General features: G+C 40.3%; 1 protein-coding gene across 1 annotated transcript in view; it reads right to left on the reverse strand.

The window, feature by feature from the left end:
* The window catches only part of NFX1 (nuclear transcription factor, X-box binding 1), a 76,865-nt gene that overhangs the window by 14,879 nt on the left and 46,924 nt on the right, over nucleotides 1–15,062 (reverse strand). Inside the window, exons 18-21 of the mRNA XM_050890667.1 lie at nucleotides 13,714–13,815; nucleotides 10,656–10,697; nucleotides 10,197–10,295; nucleotides 3,550–3,616 (exon numbers count right to left, since the gene is read on the reverse strand). Of these exons, the coding sequence (XP_050746624.1) occupies nucleotides 3,550–3,616; nucleotides 10,197–10,295; nucleotides 10,656–10,697; nucleotides 13,714–13,815 (310 nt within the window). The remainder of the gene's footprint in view (nucleotides 1–3,549; nucleotides 3,617–10,196; nucleotides 10,296–10,655; nucleotides 10,698–13,713; nucleotides 13,816–15,062) is intronic.

Raw genomic sequence — 15,062 nt, forward strand, 5'->3', positions numbered from 1 at the left:
AAGTAACTGAACACAGACTCAAGCATAAGGAGGACTTGGGGATCATGGCAGAAGAACAACTAAAAACAGTCTCCTTGCATAATGCCATGTCAAACATATTAATCCAATCTTTGGCTACATAAAAAGGGGGAGCTGACTTAGTCAGGTTGGACACAGGCCTGAATGAGCAACACTGATAACACTTACCAGGTACAGAGACATGCCCAAGACAACATAAATACCTGTGGGTTGCAAGATGAAACATGACTCTTACAAGGGAGAAAATAAAGCCTTTGAGACTTCCAGAAATAAAAAGAAAAGGTATGCAAGAAGAATCGAGTAGAAGAGCAGGTTAACTTTACCGTGCAAGGGACATGTTCCCTTTTACGCCATACACAGTACCATTTTGAAGGAAAAGAATGTCAGAGCATGGCCTCCACACATGCTGTCACTCCTATCTTCAAGACAGGCAAGGAGGACACATGGAGCTACAGGCCAGTCAGCCTCACCTTGATCCCTGAGGAAGGTGATGGAGCTGCTCATCCTGGAAACCATTTCCAGACACATGAAGGACAAGAAACTCCTCAGGAGTAGTCAGCATGGCTTCACCAAGGGGAAGGCATGCTTGACTGACTTGATAAACTTCTACGATGAACTGACGTGTCTGGTAGATGAGGGGAGAGCACTAGCCTTCAGTAAGGCCTCTGACACTGTCTCCCATAAGAGCCTCATAGCCCCTCAAGCTGTTGCTGTAGGGGCTGGATGAGCAGGCAGTGAGGTGGACTGACAACGGGCTGAATGGCCGGGCCCTGAGGGCAGCGATGAGCAGTGCAAAGTCTAGTTGGAGGCCGGTAACTAGCAGCGTACCCTGGGGGGAGAGGAGGGCTGCATACTCGGCCCAGTCCTGTTTAACATCTTTGTTAGTGATCTGCAAGATGGGGCAGAGCGTACCCTCAGCAAGTCTGCCAATGACACAAAGTTGGGAGGAGTGGCTGATAGGCCAGAGGGGCGTGCTGCCATCCAGCGTGAGCTTGACAGGCTGGAGAAATGGGCTGACAGGAGCCTCAGGGAGTTCAGCCAGGAGAAGTGCAAAGTCCTGCACCTGGCGAGGAACAACCCCCCACACCAGTATATGCTGGGGGTCACCCAGCTGGAAAGCAGCTCGGCAGAAAAGGACCTGGGGATCCTGGTGGACACCAAGTTGAACATGAGCCAGTGATGTGCCCTTGTGGCAAAGGCGGCTACTGGTATCCTGGGCTGCATTAGAGAAAGTATTGCCAGCAGGCTGAGGGAGGTGATCCTTCCCCTCTGCTCAGCACTGGTGAGGCCACCCCTGGAGTACTGTGTCCAGTTCTGGGCTCCCCAGTACAAGAGAGATATGGACATACTGGAGGGTGGAAAGAAGACAGAGTCAGGCTCTTTTCCATGGTGCCCAGAGACAGGCCAAGAGGCAACGAGCTCAAACAGAAACACAGGAGGTTTTTGCTGTGAGGATGACTGAGTACTGACACAGGTTGCCCAGGGAGGTTGTTGCCTCTCCATCCTTGGAGATACTCAAAAGCCATCTAGACGTGGTCCTGAGCAACTGGCTCTAGATGGCCCTGCTTGAGCAGGGGAGTTGGACCAGATGACCTCTAGAGGACCCTTCTAACCTCAAACATTCTGCAATTCTGTGGAACAACTACAGCCTCATGTAGCAGGACACAAGTCAATCTACTATTACCAAATGGGCTCATATGCAGAAGCACAGGAAGTTTGTAAGCAATGAGAATAATGCAGATCTAGAACGGGCATCTAAACAGAAAGCTGGTAATCAGGAATCTAAACATTTCAAGAAGGAATTTGACAGCCTTGTGAAAGTTAATATGTAACTAAATAGAGAATTTTTAGGGACAGAACATTGAGATTGTCATGGAACTCCTCAGGTAACTGTTGGGTTTGCCTACTGAAGACTTCATGAAAGAAGAATGATTTCTTATCTGCATTTGCATTATAATATACGGCTTCAAAGCTTGTGTCACTTGCCTTTGGTGTTCAGAAAGAAATCTCTTCCCCTTCTAAATACAATTTGACTCCTGGGGACTTCTTGCACCTTATGGAATAGCAATTCCCCACAGCCTGAGGGGCAGGATGGTACAGAACTGATCCCTGAGATACTTAATTGTCATGTGGGCCTAACTGGTTCATCCTGATCATGACAAACGCTTAAGTAACCACTGGGTAATTCTCCCTTTAGGTCAGACAGGGAAGAGATTGTCACATTCGGTTTGTTTTCATCTTTTCATTCCCTTCTGCAACGTAGATGCTCTTTAACAGACACCATTCGTCTGCTTTGTAGGATCATTATTTAACAAATAGGTGGTTACTGCTGAGAACTAAAGCATTGGAGATGCTTTGAGCTCTCCGGTTCTCTTGTTCTGTCATATTTGATGTCACTAATTGCAAATCGAAGATCTGTGGTTGCCTTTTTTCTCTATTACATTATCTTGGCTTGATATTAGTGTAGGCATATACATCGGTTATACGCAGTTATCATGTATACAGAAATATATATGTGTGTACATACTTGTGTACATATGGGTGTATAATAAAGGCAGTATATAAAGGTATATGTAAAACAGGATAATCACAGGCAACACAACATTGGGCAAATTATTTTTAGGTGATAACAACTGTTCTATGCGTCTATTACAAAGAGTCTGAGGCTGGAGGGCCCTGAACATAATTAGACACAGATGGCCCCCTTTTAGACTTTCATTCTAATGTGGAAAACAATGGGTAAGAACATTGTGTCACAATGGACAAGCACAAAGACTGTTTAAGAAACATCATACATAAAAAAGAAGGAATAAAGTTAAGTAACTGTCCTCAGAGGGTAGAGGGAAGGAAATTAATGCTTTCTACAGAAGGTTAACTCTTTCTTGAGCTAAGGGCATCTGAGGATAGTATGGTTCACACTGTCCTTTGAACCACATATACTGGGTCAGGCATGGTGCAGCAGCAAGCCAGAAGTATGCTAACCTGACAGGCCTGAAGGCGGAACTCTGCTTTCACTGAAAAACCCATGATTGTGTCTGTGGTATCAACATCTCTAGGTATACTGGAGTCTGCCAAACAACTGTGGCTGAACCTGAGTCTCCTTATAGAAGGAGGACTACCTCACACACTGGCAAATGCAGGAAGTTATCCACAAATTTGTAAGCAAGTTCCACTACAGGGATCAGAAGAACCTAGGCTTTCCTCCTCAAAGTCTGAACCTTTAAACATCACCTTTGACTATTAATACTTTATGAATGGATATCCAAAAATTAATGATAATCCATTGATGCATTAAAGCCCAGCACGGGTTGAATCTTTAAACAAAGCTTGGCTGTCACCAAAGTGATCCTGAACTACTATGTCTCCTAAAAATTTTGTTCTATTTACAATTAAATTGTGCGCTCTATTGGAGCCCAAACAGACCTAGTGTCAACTCATAACCATTAGTATTAATAAAGTTTATTAACATCAGACTCCCCCCAAACTAAACTGTTTCTTATAATAAGTCATACAGAATATCTGAATACTGACCTTATTCACAGCTTCCACAAGCATTCTCATTTCCTTCTCAATGTCACTGACAAATTTTAAATCCTTCCTGCAAGAACAGTATTCTAGGTAAATGAGGCAAGAGAGTGTACAATATCTTCATCTTTTGTAACATTATTTTCAACAAGAACAAAATTAAAGAACTCAATTGACTGAAGCAGAAGCAGGAGTGAGAACACATTTTGATTTATATATTACACTACTTACATTAAAAAATGTTAGTATATCATCAGTATTACAAAAACCATGAGTTATTTTCCCTTCCACCCTTGGAATCCAGCATAAAATTCTATGATACAACTCTACCGTCTGACAATACAATTCTACATTTTCAAATGGATAATGTAGATTTTAAAGTCACCATTTCAGTGTTTTTAAATTAATTGTCATCAAGGCAATTCACTTAATTAGAATACCTGATCAGACACAAAAATGGGGATTGGGTAAACAGAGTGGAGTTCTTTTCCAAGACGGAGGAAAAAGTGCACTGACTTTGGTCTTCAACTCGTCTAGCGTAACAAATTAATAAGAACAAAAGAAGCAGCATAAGGCTACTTGCAAGCAAACAAAATGTTCTTGATATGAAATATTAACGATTTTTTAAAATTTTTTTTTTTACCTTGCTTAATCACAGTAGGTCAAGTCTTTCACATAAGGGTGAGCTTTGCGCTCCGTTCTTAAATAAGCAGGTGAACTAACTCCAAAAGTAAGGCTGTTATTTGTTAGGGCACCATCCCCAAGGGGAAAAAAAGGCTACTTGAAGATTTCATATCTCAAAGCTGGTTAGTAGCAAATAACCTTATTTCTTCAAAAATAGGCACCATTCCATACCAACACAACACCACTTTGTGAATGATGTCAGAATTTCATCAGTCAAGAAGTGCTTATCAAAGTAGATGCCCTACCAAAGCTCTGGATGCTGAAGTGAACGTATCATCAAAAGACCAAGTGGTCTCAAGCAAACATGCAAAATGGCAACATTGAGTAGCTTGGCTACCAACATCACTTGATCACTGGTACGATGGACTCAGCCTGGAAAACCTTCAAGGTTTTGTAACAGTGGATTGACGTTGCATGTAGTTATCAGAACTCCTGGATGAGAAGAGTATTACATAGGGAGAATTGCAAAAAGGACCTGGACTTGTAGAGTTAAAAAGAAAGGGGCCTCCAGGCACCTAGACTATGAAATACAGAGTCAGCCCGTGTGGCATGAGGCTTTGAAAAGAATATTACAGCAATAATCTCAGGTTCAAAAAAAAAAAAAAAAACCAACCAAAAAAACTCCAACAACAAAAAACCCAACCAAAACCACTGATTCCTTCAGGGTGAGCTTAACTCCAGAGAGTCAGAAAGCAAATACTACATGGAATGCCAGCCATGAATACCCAAATTTCAAGGTGAAGTGATCACAGGAGGTAAGAAAAAAATGGAACCAACAATCCAATGACAGGGTCCACAAGCACCTGGTGTGTAATATTTAAAAACCTACTGAGGAACTAGCTCACAGACTGGGAGATATGTTCAAAAAATCAACCCTTCAGGAGCCTATAAAAACAGAGTTACCGACTGGAAGTCACCAGTGAAATCAACCAGGTGGGAGTTCTTTCAGAAATACTTAGTCTCTCAGCTTCAAGAAATCTCAAGATAGTCAAGACTGAAGTACTCAAATAGGAAGACAAAACAGAAAGCATACTATGCTGGGGACAGGGCTGGGGGGGGGAGGGGGTGTGGTGGCAGCAGAAATCAACTGATTAAGAGAATGTTATTTCCCTGTAGGAAGAGGTGAGATGGAGTAGATGAACTGTACAGAAACTAATGTCATGGGCAACACCTAACATCCCTAGCTCCAATGGCTCTCTAAAGAGCAGAAGCAGGACCTTAGTCCCTTTTGCTTCTAACATACTACACAATGGCAGAGTTGTGACTACCCATATGTGTGTTCAAAGGTAAGGCAAGTGTTTTATGTGCACTTTGTACCTCCAGAATCTTTCATATTGAGGAACGTCATGGAAGAACAACCCTGAGCCACCTGATGATCTGAGTGAGCCCCAACCTACAGACTTGAGACAGGAACAACAGAGGGCAGGCCAATGCAGATGGTGGGAGAGACAGAACAATTGCTTTTTCCCTGGAATCATCAAGAAGATTCTGAGGCAGCATAATTTGGGTTGAGAAATCTTCAAAGAAACGGTGGACTTCAGTATTCCTTAATCTGAAAGTTTCCTTTGAAAGAAGTACCCTCAAAAAACATCTGGATTGCCCTAGAGAGTTCTGGATGCATCAGTGAACAGCTGAGGCAATTCAACAGGAAGACGCATCTTCTGTATCTAGATGTTCAGAGCGAAGAATAGTACTTCAGGCTGTTTAATCCTCTGCCACTAAGGCTGACAAGGCACAAGTCAGATTTTCTTTACAGTATCAAACTTCCCTTTGAGATACCAGATGAAACAGTAAAGAAAAAATAAAGTCTCTTTTCAACAGTGTGCAGTCTTTCCTTTCCAAATTTGGGAGCAAACCTCGTTAGACTGCCATGACATAAGAGGAGGGGAGTGTCAGGTCAACATGCAAGGAAATATACTCTTTATTCCTAGCTATACAGAAGCATGAACCCACACTTCACTGAAGGGCAAAAAAAAGCCTGCAGTTGCCAAGAAACATTGGCAAGCTCGACTGTTAGCAAAGGTCTTGAAAGGCCAAGGGTAACAGAAACTATCCATTAAGATGAGGAAGAAAATTAAGCCTCTTGTAAATCATTTCACAAGTAGACGAAAAAAAAATCCTGCAGGTTCAATAGTCTTCTTTGTATGATCCTGATCTGATACCTGGGTGAGCAGGGACAGTAAGAACTGGCTACTGCTTATTTCTCACCTGTACTTGTGTCTGGTTCTGGTCCTGCAGTTTTAGGTTGCTTGTTCTGGTGTCTCATCAGATTGCTCATAACCTGTTTGAGGAATTTAATCGTGGTCGTCCTGAGTTGGAATTTGCTTGTATATTTGCAAATTAACCAATGTACAATTCATACTGCCCTATCAAAACCAAATGGAGTGTCTCCATTTTCCAGGATATTGATGAGTATCTATTACCCGACTGAAGTATTTTCTCAAGTATTTTTAATTGTTTTGGGTTACTCATCTGAGCTCTTACAATAAGTTTTCCAAGTTTCGCCAAGTGTGTTGTTTTGCTGTTATTTTAAAAGGAATACTGTTATTGCTTAGTAGCACAGAAATCATGATTTGCACACGATTCTTTCAATCAAGTTATTTATGACTGGTTATGGCCAAACAACCAACTAACTGCTCATTGTGAGCTCCTATGTTTTAACCTGCAATAGACGCTTAATTAAAAATAATGTACAGTAAGGAAATGAAGTGGTTCTTAGAATAAACACATCTGATCTGACAGTGCATATACTGAAATTCTGCAATGTTGGACTTGAAAGTCCCTTTTTCTGTGCAGTGTCTATAAATGGTGTACAATAGACTTCTCCTCACCTCCTTGCATTGCATGTAAGCAGGACCAAGCCTACTGCCATTTCAGTTCCCCTCAACCACACTACTTAATAAGAATGTTCCTCATTGCTTGGTTTTTCACTGTAGTTCTTGCTGTATATCTTTTGCTTTCCCCAGATTTTGCTGCCTTTGCCAAAAATCTTACCCTTGCAACACCTGCCAGTGCAAGATTTTGCTTCTAAGTGACTGACATTCCAGGCTTGCAGTTTGCCAGTCATGTGCTTGAGAAGCTGCCCTCACTGCTCCTTCCTTCAGGCTTCAGTTCTTGTTTAAGAAAGCTACAAAGGTCTCCTACCCCTAAACCTGTACACCGCTCCTGTTGCCAGATCACACACAGGAGTGCTTGGCTCTGCCTTCATTGTTTACAACAGCATGTGGAGAGCTAACTCTTGGGAAGACTGGCTAAGAAGATGCCTACGAAGGACCCATCTCCTTCTGTGTCGCTCTAATCTTAACCATTTGATCCGAGATTTCCCTGGTGCATACAGCTGCTGTGGGGTCTTGCACAGCCAGTGACAAAATAAGAAAATTCTCTCTGTGTAGCTCCATGTGGCCAGATATTCCAGATGTCCTCCTCTCCTTCTCCAGTAGTCTTAATTCATCAAATAGCAGCCTTAGCACCATCCTTGTCAAACTGGGCATTGATATTTCTGCCAGTCTACCCTCCAACTTCATGTCAACGGGCCAACTTGAGCATTTGCTTGCTCTCTGGAGCCTCTTAAAAAGGTCAGTGCTGAAGTGTCCACCCAGTGGATCTGTACCCCCTGATCTGTGCTCAGTTGTGCTGGTACAGTTATCTCCATGCTAGGAGACGGATTCCCCTTGGCAGCAGGATATCTCCTCACGTAAAGCTGTATGGTGTAAAGACTTTTCTTCTGACTCCTTGTCAGATTCTGACAAACACATCAGCAAGATCCGCATGCAGCAGCACTACCATGCTATTGCTGGTGCTCCCTTCTCCTGTCCCTCTCCTACAAAGGAGACATATTATCTCAGCACGCTTCCACTTACTCATCTTCTTCCTGTTACCTGGAATTGTACTGCATCTTGGAGCTTTAGAGTTCTGTAACTAAAGATTACAGCTCAAAATCAGGAGTTTTCTCACAGCTTTCTCAAGTTTTCTCATTTGCAGATGTGCATTTTTTTTCAACCCTTCACAATGTATCAGCTTCACAGATCAATGGATTGCCTAAACAAGATATCACAACATTCTATTCATGGTTTTGGCAGCTGCCTTCTTGAGGCATTGACCCTGAATGCACAGGAAGGCGGCTGTCGTATTTCTCATCATTCTGAGATCCCATACATAGATGTATAACACACTGCAGAAAACCACAAGCCCTGAACTCTTGCATTAGTGGAGTGACCTGCTCAAGCAAGAATAAATGCATCTGTCAAAACTTATACAGAATGTTGAGCTACCTGAACAAACTACTGTAACAGATATACTTTGTAGATCCTGCCATTATGATGGAAATACAGATCTTTTGCAAGACTGCTGAGATAAAAGATCACCAAGAGCAGTCAAGGAAGTAAGTTCATAAAGCCATAGCTTTACAAATTGCAGATTGCTGCTCATGTAAAGAGAGATACGTTAATACAGGGAGAAACTCATTTCTCTTGAAGACTAGATAAATAAAATCCAGTAATTCTATGTGCAAAGTCATTGACTGGAGGACTAACAAAAACTTTTGCTTTAAGCTGTGAATCAGTAAGAATAGCCTGGGTGTATTAGTTTATCATGAGTTACCAATATAAAGTGGCTACAAAGGAACTGCAAGTAAAATCGCAGAATGACTGAGAAGAGGTATTTTCATAGAGAAGCGTGGAAGCATTAAGGCTACTTTTCAAGGTATCTGTTACACCATCTGGAATACAGTGCATGATTCTGGTCAGTTCTGTTGATGAAAGATGAACACTGCACTATGGGTAGAGAATGGCTGACAGGAAGGTGAGATTGGATTGTACGCCAAAAAAAGAGAGGGGACTACACACACGACACAAGATATTCAACACAGTAAGTGAAAATGTGTGCTTTGTTTTCTGAAAGAGGTAGAGCAAAATATATTCTATACACACTTAAGAGAATAGCCCTTATAAAATACCACTTTTAAGTGCAAATACTAATAAAACAGTGCCTCCACAATGAAAACATTCAGCTCTTATCTTACAGTAGGCTAATCAGTTGGAAGTAAAGCAAGAGGTGATTTACTCTTAAATTCTGTGTGGCTATTTATGTAAAATTTTCACTTGTCTCAACACATGAGCAAATTAAATAAAGGATTTTCAAGTAGAAAACATCCTCACACAAATATGAAATTTATGTATCATTAGGATAGTGAAGCAAGAGCAAAACAGATTCAGCTGTTTAAAAACTTAGAGCTGGTAAAAACTAATGTCATGCCTACAAACACATAAGAGTAAAAACTTCTTAGATGACACTTATTTAAGCATCTTTTTAAAAATGTGTCTGATCCCTCCCTGTCATTCCAAATTGCATAGTATTTATCAGTGTCATGCTTCTGATATTACCCTGACTTTCTATTGCCTCATTTTCAGATGTTTCAGTCTAGCAGCCCTCTTTGCAGTCAGCACTGGCACAGGCTTAGCTCTGCATCAATCAAGTGTTTTATTAATTCCATTTCTTTATTTTTAAAATAAAGGCAGTAAGGCAAAAAAATAAACAAGGCTGGTGGAGGGAAATAATGTCAGGCTATGAGAACGTATTTCATTACTTAGCCATCACTTTTGTCTCTGTCTTGAAAAGTTCACAAGGAGCACTGAGATGGGGCTTGCTTATGTATGAAAGCAGTGGAGATGTTAGAAGTACAAGTACTGATTCATAGTGAGAAGAATGGTGGAAAATGATGTTCCCATTCTAAATCTGGTCCTGTTACAGAACAAAGCAACCCGTCAGGCACTTTTTACATTTCAGGTTCTCATTTTGGAGGTCATGAGAAGTGCATGTCACCTCCTTCGCTTCAATTATCACCTATTGCCAAGGCTGGAGAGAAGAGTAAACATGGGCATTTTTACAAGAGTAAATAGAACTATTCTGCATTTCCCATCTTGCTCTCAACACTATTTACCTATGACAACTGTCATCATTAGAACACATACCTTGCATCTTCTTTTAAAAGGTCACTGTACTTTGGTCCAGAAGAACGGATGTTAAAAGGATCAGAATTATCATCTATTTCAAGAGCCTCAGCAAGACGCCTAAATTTGAGGGTAGGAGGGAAAAAATAAAACATAACAAAACCACAACCAAGCAAAAAGAAACACACAAATCCCCCCAGCCTCCCAAACATGTTGTCATTGAAGAGTAAAGATATGGGTTACTATACAGATTAACAGCTTGCAAAAGATACGGTCTGTACATTTGAAACTACTCATTTAGGACTTTTCACTAGAATATTCTAGTAAGATCTCAGATCACTCAATATAGATCCCTATAACACAGGAATCATCTCCACCTTTATCAGTTCTCTAGGTCATGCAGGAAAGGATTTTTTTTCCACATAGCATTAACTTTCTGAACCTGGACTTCTTCTGGAAAAAAGCAAGTTCATTGCCTACCTGTTCCTCTGGAGAGCTAAGCATTCTTCATCACATTGCAACCTGAATTATGAAAGAAAAATACAATTAGAATCACTGCTGCTACTATACTTTTCAAACTGTAGCTTTGTTGGTGTCATATCATTATCACAGCCTAAAGTAGTAAGAAGAGCATGTGAGAATAGTTCATTGTATTAGATCAGATAATACAGCTAAAAAAAACCAACCAAACAAACAACAATCAAAGATCTTTGAGCACACAAGCCCTTCTCCAGGTCTTGAACAGAAGCAGCAATTACCAAAGCCATACAGAAGCTGAGAAAAACAGCTTCTGAATTAGATTTTATTATATCGGTAAACTAGATCATTTGAGAAAAAAATGCAGTTGATATCAGCATTAAGGGGACACTAGGAAGGATGGGAAATTAGCAAAGGAAGATGTGACAAGGTCACTTACTCCTATGCAGCAGAAAAAATTATCAGCCAGGAAAAATAGGAAAGTTAGCTATGCATATGGAGGATTATGATGCACCATAAAAACCAGTGTTTCAGCTGAGCCCATAACTTCTAGTGTCAGTAGAGTTATGAATTTCAGTTTTCTGTCTCATCTTTAAAAGGTACTTTGTAATTTTCTTTTAAGGAATTAAAATGTCAGAGAAGGATCAAGAGTTCTCCAGAATTTCACAGTGGCAGTTACAAACTTCTGCCCCTTAGACTGCATAAGTGAATTGATTCTTTTGATAATAGTTCCTTGATTTCAAACAAATAATTTCTACAGGGGAAACTGGTTCATTCAGTGACATGTATTACGTCTGGAGACACACAGCTATAGGATCCAGAACTCCTGGTGGTTTTCTTTAAGGAGGCAGAAGAAAGCTAACACACTTCCACTCTAAGATCAACCTGGTACTGTTTGAAGTCATTTGCTTGAAGAACAGTTTTCTCCTCCTCTAAAAGAGGAATGTAGCCAATTTAGAGAAGCTACTCTAGGACTGACCAAATCTGTCAGGAAAAAAACCAAACCAAACCCCAATGAGGAAACCAAAGTATAAAATGTCTACAGACAGGACCAGAGAGAGAAACAAAGTAAGGAAATCTCTGCACACTTTAGATAAAATATTCTGCTATTGTAAATGAATGAAGCAGATTTGTAAGTTACTCTGAAAAATACTGGAGTTTGACAATAAACTAGAAATTTAAGAAAAAATATTTAATGTGCCACCATCTCTTTTCCCCCCTGCCCCAGTATTTGGTAGATGAAAAGAGTGGGGAAGGGAGAATACTTCCTCTGACTGTCCTTGAATAAAGGCTACCTGCCACAGTTCAGATATCATATTAGAAAAGATTTGCACAAAGAAAAGTAATCTCTGGTAATTTCAACTATTCAAGGAAAGGGCAGTATAAGTCTGCCCACACAGAAAGATGTGTGGCAGTGACGACAACACAGTTTATACTACACATTGCAAAGGCTGCGACACCAACAGAGACACTGGTGTCTTATTTGCTTTCCTGGCAAGTATACAGCTATTATGACAGACTTGCAGCTTCAGTAGCTGAAAAAGTCGTCCCCCCTTCTTCTACCACCCCACACCCCCATCCTCCCCCCTGAGTTCCAGCACTGCCAAATGGTTGCTTTCTTTAAACAGTGACTCTTTTTCTGGAGAAGCTGAAGTTGGCTTCATGTTGTTGAGTATATTTATATCTGGTTGGCATTGTGATACAAATAGAAACAAAGTAGTTGAGGCTCAATCTGGGTAAAGCAGAGATTATTCTACAGTAACTCTAGAGACAAAAAATAATGCTTATATTGTATATTTTTGAGTATTCAATTAATTGAAACAGAGTTGGCTAAAAAAGACTCAATTACTGCTTCCTATTTGTGTCTTTCTTATACCACGCTTATACAGTACTAATGCCACGCTCTTTGAAGTTGCATACAGGAATCAGTACGGCTCTCCCTCTTTCACCTTGGTTTTTCCCCTCACTTTCTTCTGAAGTAGGACACTGGCCCAACTAGAACGAAGCTGGAGACTGGGATGAGCAGGTGCTCCCATGCATCATTTCTGGTGTTAGTTCATCTTGCCCATACATTCAGAGTTAAAAGTATTTCAGTGCAGAAAATTATCCAAAAGGACTTGGTAATAATGTGCTCCAATGTCACAGACATTAAACAAATAAACAGAACAGAATGACTAGCAGAAGTTCTTGGAAGTATGCTGGTATTAGCTTTTGATACAGGAAGTCATGAAGCAACTGTATGGGAAATTTCACTATTTTGACTTTACACAAGTAACAGACTGACTCTGAAATAATCAAATTCACAATTAAGAAAGGAGAGATGGTAACAGAAATAAACTAAAACCAGAAATTAGGGACTTCAAGGGCAAAGACTCCAGGAAGTCAAGTTTCTGACAGAAGGATGTTGGAGAAACTTGACAATTCCTTAAAGAAATGATACTAAAAGTAAAGACAAGCTATTCCAATCCTGAAGAACATCAGGAGGAACAGAAAATCACCAAACTTAAGTCACAAGTGGTTTTGTGACTTAAAAGCAGATTTGCAGTGCCAGCCAGGATGAGAACACAGAAGCACCAATCAAACTGAGATACAAATGTAAAAAAAAAATAAATCTAAAAAGGGTAATAGAAAAATATTATAAATAGTAAGATGATGACTAGGGGAAAATATGCCCTATTAATCATCCAGGAAGGAATGCAGGATGCTGAAACAGAAGATAATAGCAAAGTTATAGTGTCTAGAAATCTGAAAAAATCCAGAGGAATTCTAAGGAGTTTGCTGGGTAAAAAGAAACTCTGAAACAACAATTCTATTGTTCCATACATAACTATAACAACGAACCAGCCAATGATAGAGAACTCATTCTACATGAAAGCAAAAACATGAACCGCTAAGGAATCGCAAAATACTCTTTTAGCAGTATTGTTACAGTAGAGTCAGGCTATTTAAAATCTTCCTATTTTAGGTGGGATTTTGCTCACAATATTATGTATTTTCCACGTTGCCTATGTTTCAGGGACACACAAGGGTTTCAAATATGTTTCTAGATGTATCTCCTTACCTGGCCTGCTTCATTTCTTTTTTCGTAATAAGCCTACTAATTTCCACTGAATCCCCAAGCTGTAGATCTGTTAACTTAGTGGCTATAGATATAGCAGCTATTCTGAAAAAGAAGAGCATTAGATTTCATTTGAGGCAACACATAAAACCTTTGAAAAGGTGTATAAAGCTGCAGATTTAAACCTCCAGGTGGAAGAAGTAAGACAGACTGACCGTTTCCTCATCAGATTACAGAATGGGACTCTTAGTTCCACATCACCTAGTTTTAGGAGTCTAATCTAGCTATGTAAATTAAGAGGCTACTCTTTCTCATCTCCCTCGGGCAACTAGGAGCAAGACTAACAAATGGACCTGCTTCTTCAGGGAATTTTTCAGAGCATCAATTCTGAGCAAGTCTAAACTAGGCAATGCGAATACTCTTTCTTCTCACCTGCTTAATATTCAAACTACAGCTGACTGTATAGCTTTAACTGCCTTTTTACTTTTATGTGATTCTTCCTTAACTGTGTGCAACTAAAACCTGTAAACTGAATTTATAATGTACTTCGAAATTTGCTTAGAAAATATGGACAATACAAGCCATAAGGAAAGAGCAAAATGCCTACTGAGAGACTGTTATAGTTTTCTGTATAGATTCTTCATCATTCCCTTCAATAACAAGCCTTCTCAGTCTGATTTTCTTGCTAAAATTTCTGTAACTAAAATATACAGCAAGTTTTTAGTGAAATATCCTACACCATTCTCAAACAAAATCCTGAAAATGGAACGTTCTATCCTCTGAACCATCTTTTCTGTTAAATTCAGATAAAAGGATATGTTTGTCTCTATATGTTTTGCATCACGTTCAGAGAACTCATCATCTATCAGGAAGGAGGATAATCATATTACATAAAACCAAAAAGCACTGAGAGGCACCATCAGCTTCATATTTATCAGGTGGTGACAAAGTCCAGGTAATGGGCCATTAGATGATATCACATCATCATTTGTATCATGTGTACAGATGTCCTGGTTTTGGCTGGGATAGAGTTAATTTTCTTCCTAGTAGCTGGTATAGTACAGTGTTTTGGATTTAGCATGAGAATAATGTTGATAACACACTGATGTTTTTAGTTGTTGCTAAGTAGTGTTTATACTAAGTCAAGGATTTTTCAGCTTCTCGTGCCCAGCCAGCAAGAAGGCTGGAGCAGCACAAGAAGTTGGGAGGGGACACAGCCAGGACAGCTGACCCAAACTGGCCAAAGGAATATTCCATACCATATGACATCATGCCCAGTATAAACTGGGGAGAGTTGGCTGGGAGGGGCAGATCGCTGCTCAGGAACCAACTGAGCATCGGTTGGCGAGTGG

Source organism: Gymnogyps californianus, chromosome 2, assembly GCF_018139145.2.
Source record: "Gymnogyps californianus isolate 813 chromosome 2, ASM1813914v2, whole genome shotgun sequence".
NCBI lineage: Eukaryota > Metazoa > Chordata > Aves > Accipitriformes > Cathartidae > Gymnogyps > Gymnogyps californianus.